The sequence below is a fragment of the Homalodisca vitripennis genome, chromosome 5 (genome assembly GCF_021130785.1).
Source record: "Homalodisca vitripennis isolate AUS2020 chromosome 5, UT_GWSS_2.1, whole genome shotgun sequence".
NCBI classification, from domain to species: domain Eukaryota; kingdom Metazoa; phylum Arthropoda; class Insecta; order Hemiptera; family Cicadellidae; genus Homalodisca; species Homalodisca vitripennis.
Window position 1 is genome coordinate 29981247 of NC_060211.1, and position 27238 is coordinate 30008484.

At 33.4% G+C, this 27238-nt stretch overlaps 2 protein-coding genes across 2 annotated transcripts; both read right to left on the reverse strand.

The window, feature by feature from the left end:
- On the reverse strand, positions 1–8228 carry LOC124363810. The gene is made up of 2 exons (XM_046819075.1): positions 8050–8228; positions 1–741 (listed from the first exon to the last, which is right to left on the reverse strand). Exons 1-2 carry the CDS (start codon positions 8089–8091, stop codon positions 319–321), a joined length of 465 nt encoding a protein of 154 aa, XP_046675031.1. The 5' UTR covers positions 8092–8228; the 3' UTR covers positions 1–318.
- A 9134-nt stretch (positions 8229–17362) lies between these two features.
- LOC124361912 lies at positions 17363–23074 on the reverse strand. The gene is made up of 2 exons (XM_046815973.1): positions 22919–23074; positions 17363–18055 (listed from the first exon to the last, which is right to left on the reverse strand). The coding sequence occupies exons 1-2, from the start codon at positions 22955–22957 to the stop codon at positions 17441–17443; spliced, it is 654 nt and encodes a 217-aa protein (XP_046671929.1). The 5' UTR covers positions 22958–23074; the 3' UTR covers positions 17363–17440.
- Between the last annotated feature and the right edge of the window lie 4164 nt (positions 23075–27238).

Consider the following 27238-nt stretch of genomic DNA (forward strand, 5'->3'; position numbering starts at 1 on the left):
TTTTAATTTGAAAGTATTTATTTAAGACAAATGGTATTTCACGTTTATTTAAGATGTTCACATGGTAAACAGTGTGTACATTAGCTTAAAATGAGTCTTTTGTAGAAGAAATCTTGCAAATGTTATATTCTCAATCCCACAATGTTTACAAAAAAAAACGACTAATCAAACTCCAGCTTACATAGTTCAATCCTCTTTTCAAACAACTCTCCAGAAATGCTCTCCGTGAATGAAAAACACTTGGAAATGTCAATCTCAATGTGTTGGATGACATTCGTTGCGTTCTGTACGAACTGTGAACATTCCAGTGAATACACTTTAATTGTGTTTTGGATGTCTTGGATGGCGTTTTTTGTAACAACACCACTTTTTCCAAATAGGCTTGGTGGAGCAGGAGTTAAGCTCGGTCACGATGCGGATGACGGCAACGCTCAAGTCGTAGCCAAGCTGGTAGCCATAGAAGAAGAGGGCAGTGATGTTGGCTATGTCTCCAGTAATATTGATGCAGCTGCCTGCTCCTCCGAGGTCCAAGTCCGCTGTTCCCTTGCACAGGTCCAAGAGATTCCTGTTCCGCTCGTACAGTTCGGCCACGTTCCTCACCTGAGGGCTGTTGATCCTTTCCACCAGCTCCTGCAGTCTGGCGGCTGCTCCTCGCACTTCAGTTTTAAGTTCCGATAGAGCATTCTCTGCCCAATGGCCGATGTGGGTTTTCAGATGAGCTGAGTTGTACGGTTCAGTTGCCTGTAAAATAGAATAATCACTGATCAATGGCCAACAATAAATCTGTTACATTGACTCCTTTCAGGTGATGTAGTAACTTATCGTTATAGAGCGGAAGCTTGTTTACAGTTTCTGTTGTATACGCTCTGATGATCGCATAATAAGATGAACGAAGAACACAGACATCGTTACTTTTCACCAGACTTGTTTAGAATTAAATCCTTTCGGAATAATTTATATAATTAATACCAATAAATTATTTAGAAAGAGAGAGAGAAAGAGAGCGAGTGAGAGGAAGAAAGAGAGAGAACAGAAGACCTCATCTTTGACTAAGAGAATGAGAGAGAGAGAGAGAGATGTCACTCAAATATGAGCAATGCAATTGTAATGTACTTGTATTATTATCTTGTATTGGTACAATTAGTGTTGTAATGTATATTACTCTATCTCTATGTATAAAATTCGATTGGTGGTTTCCCATCATGCACTTAGGTAGATTTCCGCCCGAACGCCCTTTTGTCCGGTTCCGCCCAAAAACACGTTAGTCAGCCTGTAACTCCAGTACCTAACCCACCCCCACCATGTGTTAACATGCAATCGTCTTCTTATTTTTATTCCGCCTATTGTGTATCCCTAATGATACATTATAGTGCGATACATCACAGTAATGAATGTCAGAACAAAATACTGCGTATTGTCTAGTAGGAGAATACAATAGCAGCCAATTGTGGAGATAATACATTTATCAGATCCTGTTTACTCAATAAAAGAAGGCTTGAGGCAAACAACTCAGCTTAAACCTCAGTAACCCTCTTGCTAAAATAGGCATTCTCTTCATCTAACGTGGCAGGAAATGAGATGAAAAACTAATATTATCCATGAATATCTTAAAATGATTGATTCCAGCTACTCCTTCTATGGAATCGTGCACGGCAAGCTCTAAACGATGGTTCAAACAATGCCAAATGAACAAGTTGGGGAAGTTGGGGAGCAGTGGTTAATTTCAGTGGGAACGCAAGGGAACGGCGTTCCCTTACCTCCCAAGAGTGCCGAAACGCAAGGGAACGCTTTTAAAACTACGAGTACAAGTTTTAGTTTAAAAAATTGTAGGTAGGATCAATATTATGCTATGCTTTGTTTGCGAGTGACTCGTAAGCAGAATAGTAAGCGCCCGTACAAGCAGTTGTGAGCTGTGCTGTGATGAGTCTTGCACGGAATCAGGCAGGAGGAAGGTGACGGGGCGAGTCATCCTAGTTCGCGCATGCGCGGCTGCGCCTCTCAATAACAAAGCAATACCCACCCCACCCCCTTCCTTTCCTTCACGCGCCACCAGCCCCAGTGATCACAAGTGTGTTGACTAGTTGACTTGACCTTGGTGTGTTTCGCGTTTAAGTTACAAGTTGCATCGCATCCATCATCACGCTTAAGTTCGTTTTTGAGGTGTGCAGGTCGTTGATTGTGTTCGTGTTTATGCTTATTAGTGCTGGTGCAGCTAAATAGTTTTCCTAATTGACTATGAATACCAGAAAAATTGTTGATTTCTTTAAACCTAACCCTAAGAAACAAAAAGGTATGCGAATAATGAGAACTGCAGTTCGGAAGCATTGACTACAACTTCAATTGTTGATCAAGATAAAAAAGAAGACGCAATCGGGATCAATGAGGATAATTGCGATTACCATTCCCCTTCGACTTCCTCGTCGGTCAAAATAGTATCCAGGTTGGTGGGTTTGGGATCTGATGCAGACGAAGCTAAGGTTAGTAATGAAAAATAATGATTTTGTTAATGGGGGTGAACAGCCAGTTTGTTGGTCTGAAGAACAAATTGTTGAATTTAAAGCTAAAAAATCCATGGTTAATTGTGAACAGAGAACTAGGTTGCAACGTTTGCCGTAGTGTGAGTACTCTAGGTGCAGAGAAAACGAAGGGCCTAAAGATTAGCGAAGAGTGGGTTTTAGGAACTGTTACCGCTTATGGAAACAATAAAAAAGAACCAGCAATCCTCTCTTAGGAAAAAGATATTTTTTACACCGTGGGTCTCGAGCTCATTCTTTAGCTGAAAAAATACTCATTGAAGCTAAGAAAGATACAATGAAAAAAGCTGTTGCTTCTATGCATAAAGAGCAGCAGATTGTAACTGAGCGCATTTTCCGCACGGCTTATAAGCAAGCTAAACTAAATAGGCCATTTTTTGAGTTTGAAACTGAAATTGATCTTCAAATAATGAATGGCTTAAATATGGGGCGAATCCTACATTCAAATGTTGCTTGCTCCAATATAATTCATCATATTTCTGATGAAATGAAATCAGACTTGATAAATGGCCTAATCAAGTCAGACTCTAAATTTTTCCCTGCTTTTGGATGAAGCCACTTCAGTTTCAAACAAAAATGCTTTGGTGGTTTATATCAGAACTGTTCTAAAGGGAATGCAAAACCCTATGACAGTGTTCTTAACACTTTTTTGAGCTAAATAGCACAACATCAGCTGGTATATTACAAGAACTTTTAAATCAGTTACAAGCATTAGGTCTAAGCTTTGAATTCATGAAAGACCATATGATTGCTCTAACTTGTGATGGTGCTTCAGTGCTACTAGGCAAGAAATCTGGCCTTGCTATACAGCTTACTGAAAACGTTCCCCAACTTGTTCATTTGGCATTGTTTTGAACCATCGTTTAGAGCTTGCCGTGCACGATTCCATAGAAGGAGTAGCTGGAATCAATCATTTTAAGATATTCATGGATAAAATTAGAAACATGTTTAGTTGTTCACCGAAAAACAGCAGGGAGTTGGCAGAAGTTGCTAAAGGACTAGAGGAGCAAATGTTGAAAATCGGCCGTGTTTTAGATACTCGTTGGGTAGCCTCCAGCTTAATGGCGGTGAAAGCAGTTTGGACAGATTTTAAAGCTTTGCACAATCATTTCATTGAAGCATCTGAAGACAAACAAAGGGCTTTGTAGTACATTATCTTCTACAACTTTTGTACACAACCTGGCATTGATGTTCGATGCTCTAGAAGAGTTATCGGATTTGTCCTTACAGCTTCAAAATCAAGCCTCAACCTTTATCCAAGCCCACAGTGATGTAACACTGTTAATCAAAGTGTTTGAAAACCGAGTTGAAAACATGGGTAGACGTTTCAGTGGAAGCTAAAATTGCTATTGACGATTTGATGTTTCAAGATGTTAAACTTTGTGTAAGATCCAAGATACCCAGTATTCCAGAAAAAAAAAACAGTTTCTATCGGAGCCTCGCTAACAACTTGACTTCAAGGTTGCTATCATCATCTTCAAATGCGGCTGAACACTACACCAAAATCATGAATGACATCAAAGTGATCCACCCCATGTATTGGCCAAAAGACTTATCCATCACCTACGGAGAATGTGTGAGATCCAGCGAATCTGCGATAGATTTAAGATTAGCAGCTCTCAGGATATAATTAGAGACTTCAGACACTTCAAGCAGGGACTGAAGCCTATGTTAAGTGGAGAGAAACCTACTATTCTAGAGCAACCGCCGTCGTTTAAGAAACTGATTTCCATCATAAATAGTATTGCAGTGTCTAGTGCTGAATGTGAAACGTGGGTTTTTCTGCAATGAATCTAATTATGTCTCCTCTTAGATCTTCATTCTACATTAGCACTGTTTGCGATTTATTGCTGATCAGGCTCCTAGGACCTCCTGTGGCTAGATACAATCCCGAGCGACACGTCAAAACCTGGCTGGCGAAGGGACACCATTTGCACTTGACACCAAAGTCAAAAAACAACGAGGGCAGAAAAACTTACCATGAAGACAGCATTGCATTGTGGGAACTTTTTTCCTAAATATGTTTTTTTAAATATCTTTTAGAATTTCAGAACATTAAGTTTTCATTAAAATAACTAGCCTATGCCTAACTTATAGTTGTTTTCTGAACTCAAGTTTCTGAGTTCTTTTTTGTACTTACAGTTAGTTTTGTGTATTGTTGTTTTGTTTCTTTTGTAGTTTTCACTTTAAAATATTAACAAACAACTAAAACTAAGTTTACCAACAGTCTTGGCATTGCCTTACAATATTATACTACAAATCCGTACATATTTGTTATAATAACTAATAAGCAAATAAAATAATCAACCTTAACTTTTTAAAACTACACTAAATTTTAAAAAATGAAACCGTGTTACTCCACTCTGTGTGTCATTTATTTTGTGTGTAATTAAACGCTTCCTTTTCCTTTCCAAGAAGTTGGTTTATTTTGAATGTATTAATATTGTTTTGTACCCATAAGGTATGCAATTTTTTTGTAAAATATGCAAACTTGTAAAAAAGCTGTTATATTAACAAACATATTAATATGTATTATTATTACTACTGTAATGTGTATAAATAAAACTGTGAATAAGGTTCAATTTGTTTTTATTTTACCATTCATTAAAAAATTAATATTGGCGAGCTTCATTGATTCAAACAAAATGGTCAATGAAATCAAACCAAATATTTCTGGGAAATTTAAAGTAGGCAACAAGGTGTTACTGGAGTAGAGTAGAGTAGAGAGTAAACTCAATAATTTAAATTCATGTTTTTATTTTCTTACATCCTAATCAAGCACCTTAAAGAAAATAAACAGCATTAAAATATCACTTGGTATTTTATAAAAATGAATGTATTATTATGTCTGGGTGGCCTAAAAACAAAGGTTTACAGTTATAATTTTCAAAAGTTTTCCTGGGTGAGGGCCCCCCTCCTTCCTGGGGTGTATTCCATACCCACCGGTCTGAGCTTCCCGCTTTAAGAGTTCTCACACCTAAAATTTTAGAAATTAAGCACTGGGAGCAGCACATCACTAACCGCAAATGTCAAGATTCTGGGGTGCAAGGGTAACTCGATAGGTCTAGTCTACTGCGGAAGATGACTGAGTTGGTGGGGTTTGTTCCCTAAGAGTCAAAGATTCTTCCAGCCTATAAATAAGGGTGTGCCCTGCCTACTTTGACTGGAGAGGCTGGTTCAAAGCTGGCTTCTCCATTTTCCGAGGGGATATGACTTGAAATTAGTGTGCTAAACTTTTCCTCATGAATCTCAAAAGGAGGTGGCCCCTACTCCAACCTTACCCATCCAAAATATCCTGTCACTCCCGAAGCAGCACAAAGGTCCTTATAGGACTAGGTGCAATTTTCTAAGCTTTTTGTCCTAAGAGTACAATAGAAGTTAAATTGCAAACGTATAACAATAACTTTTAACTACACTTCTCAAGTTGTGCATCTGGAGGTATTCAATGTGGTTTGTAAATATGTATTAATTAATTAACAATTTACCAGCTTCAGAAGGTATAACATTTTTATTGGATGAACACAAGTTACAGCTGGTTATTAGGAAAGTTTAACTCTTTTTGTGTTTCTTGAAGGCGAAAAATTTATGAAAGTTTTAAAACTTTTTATGAATATGTATCTTTTAACAAGGAAACCTACTGATTTGTATAACCTTGGCTACAATGTAAAAAGCACTCTAAGATGAAATAGTGACTTTGATAAATTAACAGGTGCTTAAAGTGTTAATATATGTAATAAACCAATAAATAATGAACTCGCTTATATACATGAAGGAGAATATATCGCTGTTTGGGAGAAGACAAGATGTCCATGGCTACAACAACCGCCATGTAAATGACCTAAACACCCTACAATGTGGGCTGTAAAAATCGTTGAATACTTTTCCAATAGCAGTGCCAAATTATGCAACAGCCTACTGGAAAGCATCAGTAACATGAGCACTACTAAGTTCAGGGAAACCATATGGTCCAGACAAGTACGTAGCCAGCGAGTGAGTCCAAGAGGTCCGATATTCCTCTAAAATTTAACTTTTTCAATTACTAACAATTAAGTAATCAATAATTATTATTATCTAAATAATTCAGTATCATTGACAAGTACTGCTGAAAGATCGTTCTCAACAAAGAAACAGGGCAAGAACTTTTTAAGGAACAAAATGGGCCTTACTCTCTGTCCACTGCAGAAAAATATCAGTTGTCTGGACCCCCCCAATTTTTTTCTGACTACGTTCTTGGGTCTAAACTTACAAGTAGGTCTATCTATGCCCTCAAGGAACTTGAAGATGAGCCACTGTTCTTGTCTTGCCACCACCAACTATTATAAATAGTGTCTATAGTTTTAAATACTAAACAAAATTGTTGTAAACAAATTACAAAAATTTTATAACAAAATCTGACACAGTCTATCTGGTTTTACCAGTCAAAGACAAAGACATCAAGTATCAACTAAGTTGATACCAAAACAAGTTCTTACATTTGCTATTTTTAAGTAATATAGTAATAATAAACAAACTGCTAATTATTTCTGGTATTTCATGATTACTGTAAACTTACTTGGTGAAAATCAAAATTCCAAGGTCTCAGTAAAAAATAAAGCTTTCCAAATAAACTTGAATACCTACATAAGTTCTGATCTGAGCCATAAAGCTACACTATAAATAAAATGTTATAGAATGCAAGAGAAGATATGGATAATAATGAAATAAATACCAAAATATTGTGTAGTGGTACTTCATTCAATATTTAATGTACCAGAATTAAATTTTAATACAATTTTTAAAGCATTTAACTAAAAATGTAAGTAAAATGACGTGTTTAATGTAATAACAATATATATGCAATAAGTTAATAAAATTACAATTAAATCATTTACAAAAATCAATTAAAAATGGACAGTTTAGAACAGTACTTAGACTTGTTTTATTAATTTTTTTTTAATATGTGTAAATATTTTAATATAAATTGTGTAATATATATATATATATATATATATATATATATATATATATATATATATATATATATATGTTATTTATTAAAGCAAAACATAAAAATTAAATGTTAAAAAATCAATTTTCGATACCTCAGAATTTTGTTTAACGAGTATCCGTTAATCAAGACTCTAATAGACTAAAAGCATATTCATATGTACGAAATGTTTTGTAGCAGTGGCTTTGGCTAGATAGTATCAGAAGACAACAGTCAATGAACAGTTAGTAAGGATGATCCATCCTTGATTGGTGACTTCGATTTATCCTTCATTTAAGATATCCCATTACTAAAATCCTTGAAATAATTTACTAGCTCATAAGATTACCCTATGTTGTGGAATTAATTGATTTACATAAATAGAAAATATTTGCTAGATTCTGAACAGTATGATTTTTTTCTAGATATATGTTTTTTTATAAACGTATGTATTAGTTTCAAGTACAAATCTATCAATAATTTAATATTACTCATTGACTGACATTTACATTAAATTTGCTTTTAAGTTGATGTATGTCACTTACTTACCAACGCAAAACAAACAAGAAGCAGACTTAATCTTAACAACATTTCGGGTGATCGTCAAATTAACCAGCTAGATATGTCATTTATACGTATGGCATGCCCATTTCCCATATCTCATTTATCTCTCTTATAGATCGATACAGTAAATGAGATAGTTGGAATAATATTCACTCTCAGGTAATTCATAGAACTGAATACATCACAATATGTCAAAACAAAATACTTCAGTCGGTGATTTCAAATTCGGGTGCTAGAAATTCTAAGAGCACTATAAATAGAGATAATACTGGATTTGATCGATGCATCGTTAAGGAGAATCAAAGTGGCAATTACCCTAAACTCAACTTCAATAAGGCACAATTGGGTGGCCAAGGATTTCAAAAGCTGATACTGGGAGTTTGCACATTTTGACAATGGAACAGTCCCAGCAATAACCCATGATTTTGAGTTATGTCAGTTATAACGCAAGATGTTCGGTAACTGTTTTTCTATTCTATTACGTGGATTAATCTTTTCCAATATTTTTTTTCATTACACTTTTCTGTTCTCATGTGGGGTTTAGAAACCCCGTAATCTTGCCTTTGGCTTGTGATTGATAAGGTATGATATTGGTGTGATATTGTTGTAAATATTAGAGACATGAAATTATTGTAAATTGACGCTATAAATTTCTCAAAGATATTGTAATAAAGAGGTACTGTACCTGATTTCTGAAGGTACCTAAATAGTGACAACAAAATATAAAATAGGTAAACAAACTTAAAAGTATTCAAGAACAAAGATAACAAATACGCCACACAGGAGGAAGTTCAACCACAACAAATAGTAAATATACAAAACAGGATATTAGAAATTCTTTTATTAAATTTAATAACTTCCGATCTTGATAGAAGCGTTCATGCAACAGAAGGCCAAAAACTATAAGCCCAGTGGGTAATGAAAATGTAAATAACCTTTTGATTCGTTAGTTGTATCTTGTTATCTCCTCGTATAAGGGGTTCTTTTAATTACTGCATAATATAATAAGCAGGAACTTCACTAGTAGCCAAAGAGCCAAGTTTTTCACATCTCAAAGGTACAGTTTTCTGTGAGAAATTGCTTATTTTTAAGGCAAACTGTCTCTGCTAAGTTTCTCCTTATCTTTCAGGCTGGAATCAGTGCAATTACAGAATTTGTTCATGAAAATTTAGAACCGTAGGGCTCAATCATATTATAAGAATAACTCCAAATTTTCTGGATTACCCTTGCAGATCTGTTGTGTGTGTGTGTGTGTGTGTGTGTGTGTGTGTGTGTGTGTGTGTGTGTGTGTGTGTGTGTTCAAGTTCAAGTTCAAAAATGCTTTATTCAAAAAAATACATTGTTTACAATATTACACATGTCCCATGCGCAATAGCGCGTGCGGGATACAATATATTTTTATTTAATACAAATTAAATCTCATATTCAGCCAGTCCATTTTGGTTGTACTTGCAGATTTTATACATACACATATTACAGTTAACACACACAATATACCCACTAAGCTTTACTACACTAATACATATATATATATATATATATACATTCTAACTCCACTACACCACTATAACAAGTCTAAGAGTGCCAAGGTTGCAAAAACTAACCACTAAAGTTTTCCAACATTCCAAAGCTGACATGTATCACCCAATACTTTACCCCATAAACTCTTTCACCAATTTAACATTATTAAACTATAAATAATACATAACAACCAGCAATTAAACAACAGCAAGCAACAATAAATAAACTATATATAATACTCAATAACAATAAATTATAAATTCTATACTTAATAACAATCAATAAATCATCCATTACGCAACAATAAAGAAGAACACCTATAACAATAAATAATCTATGAATATCCAATAGCGAGTAACAACAATGAGATTCATCAAGAGCCATCTGTAATAAATTGACGGGCTTTCATCTTTACCTTCGGTTTAGATTCAAAATAAACTTCATTTCCAAAAGATTCTAAAAATCTATTGAATACTTTTGGCCCAATGTAGTAAAATTGGTGCCTGCTCCTTTCTTTTTTCATATTTGGAACTTCTAACATTATTCTGTTTGCAGATCTGGTACTTCTCACATTTTCTTTTATTTTAAAATGATCTAGGTGTTTATGTATATACATTACAATGCTGTACATATAAATCTGGTTAAAAGTTAATATACGTTGTTCAGAAAACAAGTAACTCACTCTGTCCATTCGTTTTATTCCATATAGTGTTCTAATGGCATTTCTTTGTGATGCAATAACAGGGTTTAACAGTGTATGAAAAGTTCCACCATAGTGTATTATTCCATATCTCATGGTACTCTCTAGCCATGAGCAATACAGGTTTCTTAATTGATCAACTTTCAGATGATTTCGCATATGGTAAAGAGAATAATTTACTTTATTTAATTTTTTTCCTAAAATATTTATGTGAGAATCCCATTTTAAGTATTTATCTATATGGAGACCTAGATACTTAACATAATTTACAAACTCTATAATTGGACAGCTACAATTATAAATACACAAGTACCTGTGACAGCGAAAGCCAAAGAAATTTTGTAACTCAGTATTTTCTTTGTCCTGATCAAAAAATGATATGCATTTAGACTTAGAAACATTAATGAGCATTTTATTTTTAACTAGCCACTCTGAGATATTTTGCAAATCTTTGTCTACTCTTATCTTCAGAATATCCTTGTTATATGCTGAACAGACCAACGCTGTGTCGTCTGCATATGCAAACACCTTAGAAAATAGTTTTATTTCTAAAAGATCATTGATATATAACAAAAATACCAATGGGCCAAGCACCCCTCCTTGAGCTGTTCCGTAGTTCAATTGTAATACATCACTTAATACTCCATTCATTTTGACAACTTGTTTTCTTTCTTTAGAAAAAGATTCTAACCATAATAGAGCAGCAGTACCACCAATCCCACACCTTCTGAATTTATTTATTAATATATTTACATCTAAAACGTCGAATCCCTTACGAAAATCGAGATATAAAGCAATAGTGTACATATTTCTATCAACAGAGTCAGTTATGCAACTTACATGCCTCTCTATGGCCAGATCCGTCCCTCTTCCAGGCAAGAAACCGTATTGGCTGTGTGAAAGTAACCCTCTCTCAGTCAGGTATAAAAGTAACTTTTTCTTTATTAATGTTTCAAATATCTTAGCAATGGAATTAATCAGAGATATAGGCCGATAGGACGATACACCCTCTCTGCATCCAGACTTGAACACAGGCACAACTGAGGCAATTTTAAATTTGTCCGGAAATACCCCTTGCTGTAATGATTTATTAAAAATATCATATAAAAGTGGTACAAATAATGCTATATTTTTTTTACTGTAACAATATTTACACCATCCAATCCACAACTATGTTTATTTTTCATATTTTTAACAATTTCAGTTATTTCATTGCAGGTTATACTAAATTTGTTAAAATATACTTCATACTCCGTACAATCTTCATAAAATACATTGTTACCAAACTCATTGCTTTTTAACTCTTGCACAATATTCATGAAATACTCATTAAAAGTATTAGCAATAATAAATTCATTTCCCTCAGATACATTGAGCAGTGTGTCATTTACCTTTATCCTCTCAATATTTGTTTTTTTAGATTTCATAACTTTTTTTATTACATTCCAATATTTTTTAGTATCGCCATGGCAGTTTTCTATTAGATATGAGTAATAGTTCATCTTTACTTCCCTAATCTGTTTCATTACAAATTTCGATAGGTTTTTATATTCTAGGCTTAGTAATAAATTATTTCGATCTTTAACATATTTTTTGTACAGACTGTTTTTCCTGTTTATTAAACGTACTAGGTTATCAGTTATCCACTCACACCTTTTCCTATGTTTACTGTTTAAGATTTTCAGGATTTGGCATTACCATTACAACTATTATAAATTTCATAAAAAATATTTACACATTTATTTACATCTACAGTATTATATACATTTCCCCAATCAGCTAACATTAATTGTCTTTTTAGTATATTATAATCAACTACCTCAACAAGCCTAGGGGAGTGATTTCTGCTCTGTACACCAGATACACTAACATCCAGAGCACAATGGTCAGTGATTTCAATATCCCTTACATTGCATTTAATGCATAAGCCCTTTGAGTTTCTTATCAAAGCATGGTCTAGCGAGGAAGCAGAGTTATTTACAATTCTAGTTGGGACATTAACAAGATTTTCAAAACCATATGCGCTTATAAGATTCAAATAATCTTTCCCTGAGCCATTGTTGCGCAATGTGCAGATGTTCATGTCTCCAACAACAATAATAGGATCGCTATTAATTTTCAATATATTTTCAAATTCACATTTAAATGCATTATAATGAAATTTACATTGACGATATATACCATAGATTGCAAGCTTAAATGTAATACTATTATAACTAAGATTAAGATTTACATTGATTAGTTCAGCGGTGTTTAGAAGTAGAAGGCTGTGGGTGTAGGTCAGTGCAGAGTCCACATAGATAACAACTCCACCTGCAGCGTTATCAGGCCGAGGTTGCAGCAACATGTTGAAACCTGGAAGCTGGAACTGGTCCTCCTCCCCTGACTTGATCCACACTTCTGTCAGAACTATTATTGAATATTTTATATGTAAGGAATTTAAATACAATATTAGTTCATCAAAATGTTTTCTTAAGCTTCTTATATTGATACAAAATATATTAATGTCTTTTAAATATATATCGTTCCTGTCCATTTGGAAAAAAAAAACTGTCTATTGGAGATCCAAATACATCCTTATGTTTTTCAAATATAATCAAAAAGAAACTTTTTCTATGTCTTGACCAGCGAGCCTGCTCAAGTCAGCCAGTGTCGACACTTGAACCCGCTGCGCACCTTCTGATTTTCTCACAAAAATCTTTGCGTCTGACACCCATACAAACGCATATCCCAAGTGTTTGAGCTTTTTGGCATGATATAATATATTTTTGTAATAGGGAGTAAGGTGCTCATTAACATATACACTTGTGTTCGGGCTGTCTTGAACAAAGTTGGTGGCCTTAATCTGGATGGATTTAGCTTTCTTAATTAAAGCATCACGTTTCTGTCTACTTGTAAATTGGACTATAATTGGTTTTGGACCTTTGTTGCGTTTAGTAGGGATACGGTGAATTGCCTGAATATCTGCCCGGAAATCAACAGGTTCATCAACTACAGATGACAAGTTTTTAATAACATCTGCCATTTGCTCATTAGGTACTTCGGGAACACCTTCCAACTGAATATTCCTATTCCTGCCATACTGCTCCAAATTTTCAACTTTCAATGCTAGTACATTTATTTCCTTTTTTTAAATTAATATTTTCAGACATGATTGCATTTTGGTTTTTCTCTAATATCTTAATCTTGCTAAGAGCCTCAGTTAATTTTCCCTCAAGGCTGTCAACTTGAGCAGATATGAAGTTTGCAGACTCCTTTAACTCATTTATTTGTTGACCAATATTTTTTTCATAAACAGTAAACTGATGTTTTATGGTATTCTCCATTTTAGATAAAAACTCCTTATGCAGATCATTTATAACTTCTTGTGGAAAATGACTATCTTTATTGCTCTGAGACTTACTTGTGACACAATGTTTACACTTCCATGCATCTCTTCTTTTTGCACCATAACGCCTCCATTTATCTTCCTCCACTTCAGCACATTCAAAATGATATTTTAACAAACAATTAGAACACTTAACGAAATCAATTTCTTCAGGAATCGAGTCATTGCAGGTTGCACAATCAGACATCTTGATAACAGGGAGCACTGATAATACAAGTCCTTCCTCCACGGCAGCTGGCTGCGTACTGTGTGTGTGTGTGTGTGTGTGTGTGTGTGTGTGTGTGTGTGTGTGTGTGTGTGTGTGTGTGTGTGTGTGTGTGTGATGTAATGAGGCTGCAGATGAGTTGGCAAATGAAGGTCATAATTGCCAAGATATTTATAAGGCCTAAACCACATCAGGCAATGGATTCTGTGCTGAACGTCTGAGGACCTTGGGGAGTCTCCACAAACTTATACCTCTTTTACCTGCAAAGCAAGTTATTTACGCTGCACCTTGAAAGGTCAACTGTACTATAGGTAATAGGGCTTATTTTTGTGTATTCTCAAATGAGAAACCACTAAAACATGTTGGGAGTGTTTGTTGGTGATCTTATTTGTATATTTTGTAGATAGCATGATAAGACTGCTGAGCTTATTCTATATTGAGTTGGAACAGAACAACAATACTCTTTGACAACACCATGCTTCGGGGTTGATAAGCATGAGCTCTTGGGTAATGGGTAGTATATAGGACTCAAAAGGCTCATAAGACCTTCATAAATCTACCATGCATGAGGAGCTCATAAACAGCTTGCCTTGTGACATACACCCGAATCTTTTAAAAGACTAGAGATACATTAAGAAGGTGAAAGTGATATGTTAAAATGATTTAAACTTCAAAGTTGTGTTTTATTATATTTAATCCAAAACTTACAATTATAATTTAAATGGGGTCAGAACATTCTTAAGTACTAAAGGCGTAAGAAAAATCTTTATTTTAAACATAAATAAAACTTAATGAGGTCATAATATTAACACCTTGAGCACCAATATATGCAGTGTGTGATATAGTGAAGTGTACATTGAATTGCTACTGTATGTGTAGTAATAATTTGTTAGATTCAACAGGTCTTGAACTATAACATGATATGGTCTTAAAACTTTGACTAGTAGTGCAGCATATAACAATAGGATTTAATGAATCCTAACATGAAACGAAAGTGACTAACATGTTCATTGCATCATGGTTCAGGAGTGACTCAGAACACTTTTAGTTGAAAACTACCAGATTTCACCAAACCTACTCTGTTTTGTGGTTGTTACATTTTTAGTGGTTGTTCAATTATTTAGTTGGGGATATAAGAGGTAATAGGTATACTTTATAATTATTATTTAGAAGTTCAAGTTCAGTTCAAGTTCAAGTTCAAAATGACTTTATTTAGGAAAATACAGTACAATTTCATACACTTTCATCCCCCAAGGTGTAGAACAGCGTGTGCGGGGGCGCAGTTGGTGCCTAGATTCTTATTGAAATTAACTAATGCTTACCACATACTATAAATTGTATAGCAAAAAAACGCATATTGCATGTTATGCATAATTACCCAAGTTCATAATTTTTATAATAATTATTCATGGATAACTCATGATGCAAATCACTTATTTTGCTTACAGTTAATTCTCATGTGTGATATGAATTATATGCGACCTGTGACGTTTGTAGTTGTATCCTTGTTCATGCTGATTTTAGCTACTGATATTTCTGCAACATTATTGAATCAGCCTCCACGAAACAGATCTTTACTTTTGTTATTTTTGAAGTTTTTACAATGTATATTCCTTAAAACTAATTGAATATAAATAATGTGCAGCATGAGTCACAGATGATTCATGACAGTTAAAAGTAAACACTATACATGGAGACGATCCCTGACAGAAAACAATCTGCTAGTTCCGTCAATTTCACCTAAAACACTCCAGTACAGACCTGCACGAAACTATCAGACGCCAAAGTCCCACTATCTTCATGAGTCACCGATAACTCACGTCCAGGGCCATAGCTTTGGCAGGCCACGGAAAAAATATTGTGCCAGGTCCCGTCACACCGTTTCATCCCCCCCACATGGTAAAATGTCCTGAAAATCCCAATCAGAGTGCGGGTCTGCTCACGTACAGTAGCAATATGAGAAAGATTACCAAATATAGCAACACTACAAATGTTAAGGATATACTGTAAATATGGAAGGATTAATAGGATGGGCACTGATACACACAAATCCTTATTTAATCCATCCTGAACCTACACGTGGTACAGGTACCCGGATTACCTGACTGTACATAGCCTCTGTAGCTCTGGTCATTTTATTTTACTTACTAAAGTTCGTTAGGCTGTCTCAGAAAACTTTTGGTCATGATTCCTCTAATAAAGTCTAAAATCATCAAGTACTCTGCCCTCTGAGGTGATAAAATCCAGCATCAAATGATTGTTCAAGAAGATGATGTTACTGTCCCTACTTCGTATTTGAAGAAGAGAGCAAACTTCAATTTTCTGCATTGAGAGAGACTGCACACTTTCTTGGCATGCGAATCAATCAACATAGGAACTCCACTTACCATCCTAGTTCCAAAGACACAAAGGTTACAGCTTCTTTTACAAATCATATCAGACTTACAACACCCTTCTCCGTGAGATCAACTACTCCAGAAGTCCACTAGCATCATGTGTTAGACTGAAGTTCCCTCCTGGCAGAATTTGGAGACAAAATCATTTCCTAGTTAAATTATTTCTTTTCATCCATACCGTCCTTTTTTATTTTTACCTAAACCTTACAAACCTGTCTACTTCCCCCCAGCATACTCGGCACTGATGATTGTCGTTCTTTGCATTCTTCTTTTGGTGAATTTTTCCTCTTCTATAATTAGTTTGGCTCTCTTTATTCTGATAACTACAATCCATAATAAACAGTTTAGTAGGGAAGATCTTAAGTAGGTGATAAGTACAATGTAAACTTAATGTTAAAGTACTATATTAAATAAGAAAAGATAATTGGATATCAACTGCAAACTTTTTATAAAATTACTAATGGTTTTAAATGTTTGATAACATCTTGTGCAAAAACATGTAATATTGCAAACTATGGAGTCAGTTATATTGAAACTATTTTAAGTTATTTTCAGTATGAACCTAACCTTTTCTTCCTAACCTAACCTAAAGTTTATATAGAGTTTACATGAAAAGAACGATTTTTACCCTATTTAAGGTTTTTGTGTAGTTTATTTATGTTTATTTCATAGTTAAGTTTTAAAAATAACAAACTCATTGAATGTTTTGGAACAATAACAATAATAATATCTGAAGTCCTAAATCAAGTTGGGTACGTAAAATTCATACTGTTTATTAAAATCTCACCAAACTCTATTCCAAAAGGACTAATATACGGTTAGTAATTAGTCTGCCTTAAGTAAATAGTTTCAACTACTACAAGGAATATTGGAGTTACAGACCTTTCAACAATCACCATACAGGAATTTTGGTGAATTTATGAGAAAATGTTCACCATGAGCTGTAAGTTATCTTTGTGTAACGTATTTCCTGCTTTATTTCACAGTAACTTCTTTTTTCCTCCTTCAGTGTCTCTCCTAATCTGTCCGCTCCACAAATTATTTTTAGTAGCTTCAAATAATAAGTAGGCTAAAGGACAATCAAGTCATGCATGTTGAAGATATTTATTGACCACATTTTTTAAACTACATTAATTAATTATAATTAGTCAACCACATAGAACTATTTATAAATTAATATTTTTACTACACATTTTTGCCCTTTTTAAAGTTCTATTTAAAAACAAATTATAGCCGTTGGATGAATTCTCAAGACATGATTCAATATCCTTAACTATTTTTGGAATTACATAAACCAGATCATTCACCAGGTTTTCAGTGTCATGGAAAAGTTCTTTGACTTCACTTGGAAACTTGATCATTGCATTGAAAAAACAAATAACGATATCAATTGGATTTGAATTGCCAAGGCATTGCACAAAGCTAGTTGCAATGGCAGACCCATCTAATGCTACGTCTATGGCAAATTTAGCCACTTCTACAGTTAAATTGAACATGTACTTCAGAATTTGTCTTCTATTGCAATTAGATAATTTTGATATGGTTGTCCTTCTCTGAAAATCAATATCTATGTTTTTATCTCTGAGACACTGTTCAGGAAAGTTGGACAGGTCATTTTGGGCTATGAGTGTCCTTCTATTGATAGTATCTATGGCTTTCTTCATTTGCTGTTCCAGGGTTATCTTCAGTTCTTCTATCATTTTTGGAATCCTCTCTTCCAGTGAAGACTTCTCTTGCATTTTGTCTGCATTGTAAGTCTCAAATGCAGGTTGTGAAACAACCTACAACAAGAAATCCGAAATTGTATCTAGTTCCTAAAAAATTCTTAGTTGCATATCTAATTTTCTATACTAATAATTTTTTAATATAACCTTTTTATTGTAAAGAATAAACAGAATTACAGGGTGTTTATGAACTCTCCAGTAATGTTTTGGTCATAACGTAGCTATGATAGGAAGGGTTGATTCAATTGAATTTTGAGTTTAGCTCCAGTTCACCTTCCTTTTTATTGCAGTGTCTGGTATCTGACGCTGGCTCAGACTTGACTCCTGGAATCTGGAGTCATGTTCGTCTTAAGAGATCCAACAAAAATTTACAACAAAAAAGCTCAAAACGAAACATATACATTAAATATATATTAGATACCAAACGCTGCAATAAAAAAAAAGGTGAACTGGAGCTAAACTCAAAATTCAATATTTTAGTGATTTGTTCTTCATGTCAAAGCAAGCAAACAATATAATATGAACACGGGTCAGAAATGCTTAGTTCCTCTCCGTCTATATGAATGTGTTAGTTTTAATTTTTTATTTTAGAAACCAAAGGTAAAAACTCAAATTTGGTACATTGCAATTGTACCAAGACAAAAATTAATAGTATTTTATTACATCACATCTCAAGACAATGGATGATTGACATGTTTAAAGCTTAGTACCATAAAAACTAGTACAATTATGAACATTTTAAAAGAATAAAAGTGCTAAGTCTAATTTAAAACATAAACATCGCCAAGAAATAACGTAGATCTAAGTTTTCAAGTCTTGTAAATCGTGACAAATGCTTTATTGCTACATGTTTATGGTATCACTAACTGTACATTCAAGATGTGCTTATTGTAAGTGAATTGATAGTAGTAAGTCCCATCTCAAGCATATATTGCAAACTCATGTAGGCTATATTTTAATTAAATTTAATAAACGAATTTTTAACATTTTACTTAGTAAAAATCGTATTTTAGCTATTTTGAATAAACAGTAACATGGTTTTGTGATACACATGCTAATACAGTCTTTTTTTTTTAATTAAGAAAACAAAAAACTGAATAACAAAAGTTTATTTTATCAGTTATGTTTAGCGTTATAAACAAATAATAACCAACACTTTTGATTTTTCATTAGTACTGGTGATAATTCTTTTAATTGTTAATATACTTCTTGGTGTTTTGGTATTTGTGAAACTTTACACACTGTGAAAATTTATCATTTTGGAACTATTGAAAAATGAGCAATTGTAAATATTCAGTATTACTTCAAAGTAAATATTAATTCAAAATTACATAGTTGTGAGCATATGTGAATTGTTCTATTAGTCCAGGCAATTACTAGGGTTGGTGGCACCTGAGCAAGCATAGGTAAGTAATAAAAGTAAATATAATAACACTATCATTTCTACATTGTCACATTATAACAATAGAATATTTATTTAGGAGTATATTTTGATTCCAGTTCTATATCATAAAACAAGTAAGCATAGGCTGTGGCTGTTTTATTATTTATTAGAAACAACCCCTGATCTCTTTGCACACCGCCAAATTCAAGGTGCTAATAACCTCTCTTAAGACTAACTATATTCTTTGTTTGAAGTTTGTTTTTGACGATGGAATTATTGTGAAGGAAACAAAATTTTTCCAGACATTTGCAAGAAAATTAATTTTGTATCACTGAACGATGGTATATGTCTGGAAAATCCTGTTTTCTTTAACTATAATAGTGTGCACTAATGTTGCAGATGTAATTAGTGTCTAAAGTGCCTTCAAAATAAGGTGACACCACAACCACTACAATACACAGCTACATCGTGTACTGGGGCAGGGGTCATCTCGTGACTTGCCTACAGTATCACACTTCCTGCTTCAGACTAAAACCCCATCGCTCAGGCCAGCATGGCCATCACCTCCACCCCCTCCAATGGCTCTGTTTTTACTACAAAACACAAAAGTACAGACTAAACTAGATTTATAGACACATGTATTTATAGACATGGTTGTGGTGTCACCTTATTTTGAAGGCACTTTAGACACTAATTACATCTGCAACATTAGTGCACACTATTATAGTTAAAGAAAACAGGATTTTCCAGACATATACCATCGTTCAGTGATACAAAATTAATTTTCTTGCAAATGTCTGGAAAAATTTTGTTTCCTTCACAATAACGAAAGTTTCTGCCGACAAATTCAAACATTACTAACGATAAAATTACCCAAGTAGCAAATGATTTCAATAATTATTTTGCGTCTGTTGGGAAATCGTTAGCCGATACAATTAACCCGGTGGGGGACCCAGTGGTGAGCGATAGCGACTATAGACTGGATGCGACATTTACGTTACGTACGGTGACAGAACTGGACATAATACGGCACGTGACAAATTTACGTGGAGGCTCTGCCCCGGGTCATGATGGCGTTTCTGCACGGGTCCTCAAGGACAATTTAAGCACTTTTATGAAACCACTGCTATACTTGATCAATTTAAGTATTACCCAGGGAATATTCCCTGATAATTTTAAGTTAGCTAAAGTGTACCCTTTGCACAAGTCAAACAGCTTTACTGATAAAGACAACTTTCCGTCCGATATCCCTCTTGAGTGTCTTTGCTAAGGTACTGGAGAGGGTAGTTAAGGAACAGCTTGTACACTTTCTCCAGGTAAACAATGTGCTTACTCAGTGTCAGTATGGGTTTAGAGACGATAGGAGTATTTCGGATGCATTGTTTGATTTAAATAAAGAATTAAATAATGCAATCTCAGAAAACAAAAAATCAATGCTAATCTTTTTAGACCTCAAAAAAGCCTTTGACTCTGTTGATAGAAATAAGTTAATAAATAAATTAGAACAATTAGGCGTTAGGGGCATCGCCCTTACTTGGTTCCAGAGTTATTTTACCAATAGAAAACAATATGTCTCAATTTGTAATGTTAGTAGCGATGCAATTAATGTAGACTACGGTGTAGTTCAAGGGAGTACACTTGGGCCAATTCTGTTCTTATTATATATAAACAATATCGCCAAGCTAAATTTAAACGGGAAAATAACATTATTTGCCGACGACACACTTATTTTTCTAAAAGGAAATATATGGGCGGATGTGAGACGAGAAGCATTAAGTGATTTAATGTTACTGAAAAAGTGGTTTGATCAGAATGTCCTTTCCTTAAATATAACTAAAACAAAATTTATGCCAATCTCTTTGAATCCTCAGTCGGATTATGTCTTAGAAAATCTGATCATACATAATTGTGGAAATCATAGTAACAGTACCTGAAATTGCGAAGCAATCGAAAAAATAAACTCGTATAAATATCTTGGCGTTATTATAGATTTCCGTTTGAAATGGTCAGATCATATTGAATATCTCAAACAAAAGACCCGAAAGTATATCTTTGCCTTTAAGAATCTTAGGGTTATTCTTGCTGTTCAAGAAATGAAAATGGTTTATTATGCATACGTGCAATCTCTTTTTGCATTTGGGATAATTTCTTGGGGGGCAGCTTATAAATCAAATCTTGATCCTCTGTTTACGGTTCAAAAATCAATTTTGAAAGTAGCTTTTAAAAAATGTCATAGATTTTCAACATCCATTTTATTTCAAGAAACTAAAATTTTTACAATAAGACAACTTTTTATAAAATTTCTTTTAATACACATGTATAAAAATTTAGATGATTTATTTGAAAGAACTCAACACACCCATAACACACGTTATTCTAGATCAACAGGAATTCTACCACTGCAATTAACTAAATCTTATTCAAACACCAACTCATACTATCTAGCCCACGTGCTTTTTATTAATATAAGTAAACAGTTTCCTAATTTTAGTTTTTTCAATGAAATTTCTACAATTATCTTTAAAAGGAAAGTTAACCAGTGGATATTATCATTGTCTATTGAGGAGGCCGAGGCAGTGTTGTCTACGAACTACGGGCGGACAGTTTGACATGTGAACAGCCACCACTCCTATCCCATCATTATTCATTATCACTACCCCATTATAATCTGCGGTGACCCTACTTATTTACCCTTGTTGCTAATATGTAAATGTTTTTAAAATTAATAATATTCAATTCTTTAAAACAGGTACATATTAAAATTACACGGTTTTTTCCTTTTAATATATTCATTCCAGATTCACGTGTGTATGTGGTATATAATAGTGTATTATATTTTATATTCATTTTTTTAATGTATATCCAGTCCGTTATTTCTTCAGGCGTGAGCAACTCGAGTCTGCGCACAGGCATCATAGCCCATGCAGGCTCATTTCCCGAGGACAATGTTTATACATGATGTTATTTTTATGATGTTTATTTTATGATGATTATTTCTTATGATATTTATTCTTTGTTCTCATTTCAAACTACGTTCGGTAATGTAATAAAAATTTTTTAGAAGGTAATTGTAAAGTTTGGATTGTAATATTGTACATATATTTGGGAAATAAATCAATTCATTCATGTGTTTATTTTATATCTTAGTTCGCCCGAACTCAAAAAATCCCTAAACTATTAAATAAATTTTAAGATACTCTCTGTATTACATTGCTAGCCTTTCTTTTGTACTCTAATGAAATAAAGATACATTTCCTAAATGTTTGAATGAATCAAGTATTAATATACAAAAGTATAATTTTTGTGATTATAATTGTTATCTTAATCTGAGGTTTAACTACCCTCGTGCTTAAAAAATCCCTAAACTATTAAATAAATTTTAAGATACTCTCTGTATTACATTGCTAGCCTTTCTTTTGTACTCTAATGAAATAAAGATACATTTCCTAAATGTTTGAATGAATCAAGTATTAATATACAAAAGTATAATTTTTGTGATTATAATTGTTATCTTAATCTGAGGTTTAACTACTTACCAATATAAAACAAAGGCACAGTGTAGCTAACTTCAACATTTTTTAACACAAAATTTTAAAATCTACAAATTTACTTCTGTTCATGTAATTCGAGTACTTTGTTTTGATACTCATTCAGTAATAATCTATTGTATTCAGTAAACTGTGTTATCATTACTTTATCTTTGCAGGTAGTATCTTATAACTGATGGTTTCCTGGAAGTTAAGAGCTTTCAATTTCAGAGAGATTTTAAAACTTTTATACCGTGAATTGTGTACTGACTATTTTTTATAAATTGTTTATATTTTTGGATATATTTATTGCTAGCTTTAGTAAGAAACCACTCTCCACTTCAAAAAAATGCAAAAAATAAAGATTTGTTAGTAAAATAAGTAATAATTTAAATTATTAAAACAAATTGAAGTCAAACTTGTTATTGCTAAGTATTTACATCATAATAAAACATGCAAAAATAAAATAACAATTTCATATAGTTATGAATATTAGAATATTGAACTAACTTAGTTTTAAAGGTAGTTTATACAGAATATTGCATAGAAAATCTCAAAACATTGTGTTGAAAAGTATATAAACTGTGTTACTACATTTACAATGATGAAAAGGAAACGTACATCATTATTGTGTTTTTTTTGGTTGAGACAAATTGATAAAAAAATCAGCATGAATTATCTTAATGCACCATTGGTAAAAGTTAAAGTCTAAATAAACACAAATAAACAATACCATTACTGTAACTATAAATACCTAAGAAACTAATTATTTCTGAAATTTAAATAAATGGGGCTTGTAAATAGTTGTAATGTAAAGAAGTAAATGTTTTTTAAGTTAATAATAATGAGATTCTCTTACCTCCAATTAATGGTTTTAGTTGTGATGTTTGTTCCTTTTGACAATAGTGTTTTTGTAAATAAAGATTAGATCTAATCTTTATTTACAAAAACAAACTTCTCCATTCTCCACTCGTAATAACAACCTATTATTTCACACATTCATTGTGCTGTCAGACCTAATACTGTACAAACATTTTATCGCCGTAACATATATGAAAGTAATGCCTGTACTGCAGGGGACTTTTCCAAAATCCTTAGATCAGTGATAATATGAAACAATATATACTGTCAGTAAGGATGTAGAGGTAAGGCGAAATTGATTTTGATATATTTTAGCTTTTTATATTGTAATATTTCTTTTGATTTGGTGCCCTCGCCTAATTGGCCCTAGTAGGGCCCGGGTTGTACAGTGCTAGATCCACCCCTATTCTACACCCTTCTTTGAATCAGATAATTTTGGATTAAGCAGTATTTTTGATTGACAGATGGTTAGTTTTGGTTAAAATAAGAATTGAATTGATTTAACCTATTGTCAGATAAAAGTCATAGACTCTTCTGATAGTTAACGTGAAGATCAAATGTTGACTGCAGAACAGACTGGTATTTTATATGCACGGATTCTTTAGTTGTCATTGATCCAAACAGTCACATTCATTGCTTCAGAATCAGAATCAGAATCAGAATATCTTTATTTTCATTTGTCAATATTACAATTGCTATAGACAACGTCAATATAACTAATATAATAAATAAAAATGTTATAAGGCTACTTAGTTTATTTGAATGTCATTAACTGATATAATATATTGAACTAATTCGTACAGTGTATTTGTCAATTTAAAAAAATGTAACTGTAGTATTAGTAAATACATAACAAAATAAATAGTTGAAACAATGAATTAAATTACAACTAATCAACAACTCCATTCCAGGCCTAAGGAAGGTAACAATTCGTAGCAAAAAATTCTTCAAGGGAATAAAATGCCTTACTTATAAGCCAGTTCGACAGTTTAGCTGCAAATGGTTGAAGTTCTAAGCTTCTAAACGTTTGAGGTAATTTGTTAAAACATTTAATTTGTAAATATTTATGGCTAACTAATGTTTTCCTAAGTCTAGAGGAAGGTGCAACAATATCCCGAGCTCCCCTAGTGTCATAATCATGAATTTCATCAAAGCAGATAAAGTCTTCAAAATTCTCCTTTACATATATTACATTTTGAAATATGAAAATGCCAGGAACAGTCATTATATTGTAGTCAATAAAGCATTGTTTACAATCATCTTGATAACCCAAATTGGCTAAAATTCTTACTGCCTTTCTTTGCCACGCAAAAACTTGACTGGCACCCCTACTGTTACCCCAGAGCATTGAGGCATAAAGTAAGTGTGAGTGAAAGTTACTGAAATAAGAAGAGAGCAACATATTTCTACCAACACAGTTTTGTAATTTACGTAACAGAAAACAAGCCTTAGATAGTTTAGAAATTACTGAGTTAGTTTGAGCTTCCCATGATAGTTTTTGATCTAATATTACTCCAAGTAATTTCACTGGCTTAATACAGCTCTCTGCTATGTGCAACTTTTTTAATGTGAAACAAATTGTTTCAGTTTTATCCCCATTGACTTTAAGATGGTTGACATCAAACCACGAGTTTGCAATTTCCATCACTCGGTCACTTTGTGCTTCCACTTCTTGGAAAACTTTGCCAGTAACTAAAAAAGAAGTGTCATCTGCATATAGAATAGTCTTACATGGAATATTGGTTGGCAGATCATTTATATACATAATAAACAAGAGTGGGCCCAAAACTGACCCCTGTGGAACCCCAGCAAGGACCTCCTGAAATGAGGATTCTGAACCGGCCACTGAGACTTTGTGTAATCTGCCACAAAGATAAGTTTTAAGGAAGTGCAACGGTTTATCATCAATACTATAGTATTTCAGTTTGAAACAGTGTATTTCAGTGCTTGATGTTTATGATTTCATTGATCTATATATATAAATGCGAATGTTTGTTTGTATGTTCCGTTATAACTCTGGAACCAATGCACAAACATCGTGAAATTGTGTACAGTGATTCTACACGTTCCTGGAAGTAACATAGGCATACTTTTAGAGATTTTTAATAGTTTATTTCATTAATTTTTTAATTATAAATTGTTGTTGATGTTGGTGTGTTTTATATTGGATCCGACAGACTGCGCTACGACACGTAATACAAAGCGAACTGATACTTAACAGCTGATAATACTTTCAGCTGAAGTTCATCAAAGAGGCAGAAACATTTGTTTACATTTAAAATTTAAAACATTTTTATTGTAAAGTGCTTGATCAGCAGTGTTTTTAAATTCAGATTGCATCAATGATCAATAAACTATTTAATTCAAAGAAAATACTATTAAACGCTATTATGAAAACAACCTCATTATACAAATCCGTGAATGTTTGCACATAGGGTAATCGAATTTGGTTACATCGAAGGTAAATGAAAAATGCCGAAAGAAGACACTTTATGATCGAAACTTGGTTTCTTTGATACATTTTCTTGAAGGCACACTCCTAATATCACTTTATACGACTCCCATCATACTACATCATAATTGCTTTTACTAAGTAATATAAGGACTTCGGTTCTAAAGATTGCGAGCGAAGCCGCAGGTAACAGCTAGTAAAATTATATCACTAGAGTAAGTCTAGACTGAACTTAATAACATTTCCAACTTGAGATGATGATGTGGCCAAGGATGGATTTTTTAGATTTACATAAATTAAAAATATTACAAGTGTGATAGTTGAATAAGATGTAATTACTAGCTAAAATCATACACTCCTTAGTAACTGACATTAATTACTAATAACACAATGGTCTATGGTAAAAAGAGTACCATAGTTTTATATAGAGCATGAACTATGAGTGATTTACCCATGATTGTTTGTTGCCCACTGAAATTTGGCTTCCATGGCAAATTCCCATTACTGACATGGACACCTTAAAACAACTTTGTCAACCAAGGAGGTTGTTTATGTGGAGGAATCCCCACTCCAAGCAACCTTACTCAAATAGCATTGCTAGCCCTATCACTGACAGCAGAAAGGAGAGGCATATTAAAGCCTCAATCAAGTTATACCTCTATCAAAATATTTAAATATTAGCAGTTAGAGAATCTCCTAGACATCAGTTGAGTTGCCGAGATGTAAGTGACAATCTCATCTTGTTTTGTACCCATTGTTCTACAGACAGGAGTAAACCAACCAGAATACAGTTCAGCGTAAAAGTAAAATTTAATATTGTATATTTATATCAAAAACATCTTAAGTCTGAATCCTGTCCCTGTGAGATGGTCGTATAGTGGAATAGCCCACGAGTGCCTTAGGATTAGAGCTTGATCATTTCCATTTAATTGTTTAATGATTTTAAAACTCTGGAAGACCTTTTACCTCTTCAAGATTAAAAAGCACATTTCCTCTCCATTTCTTAAAAGTAGGTC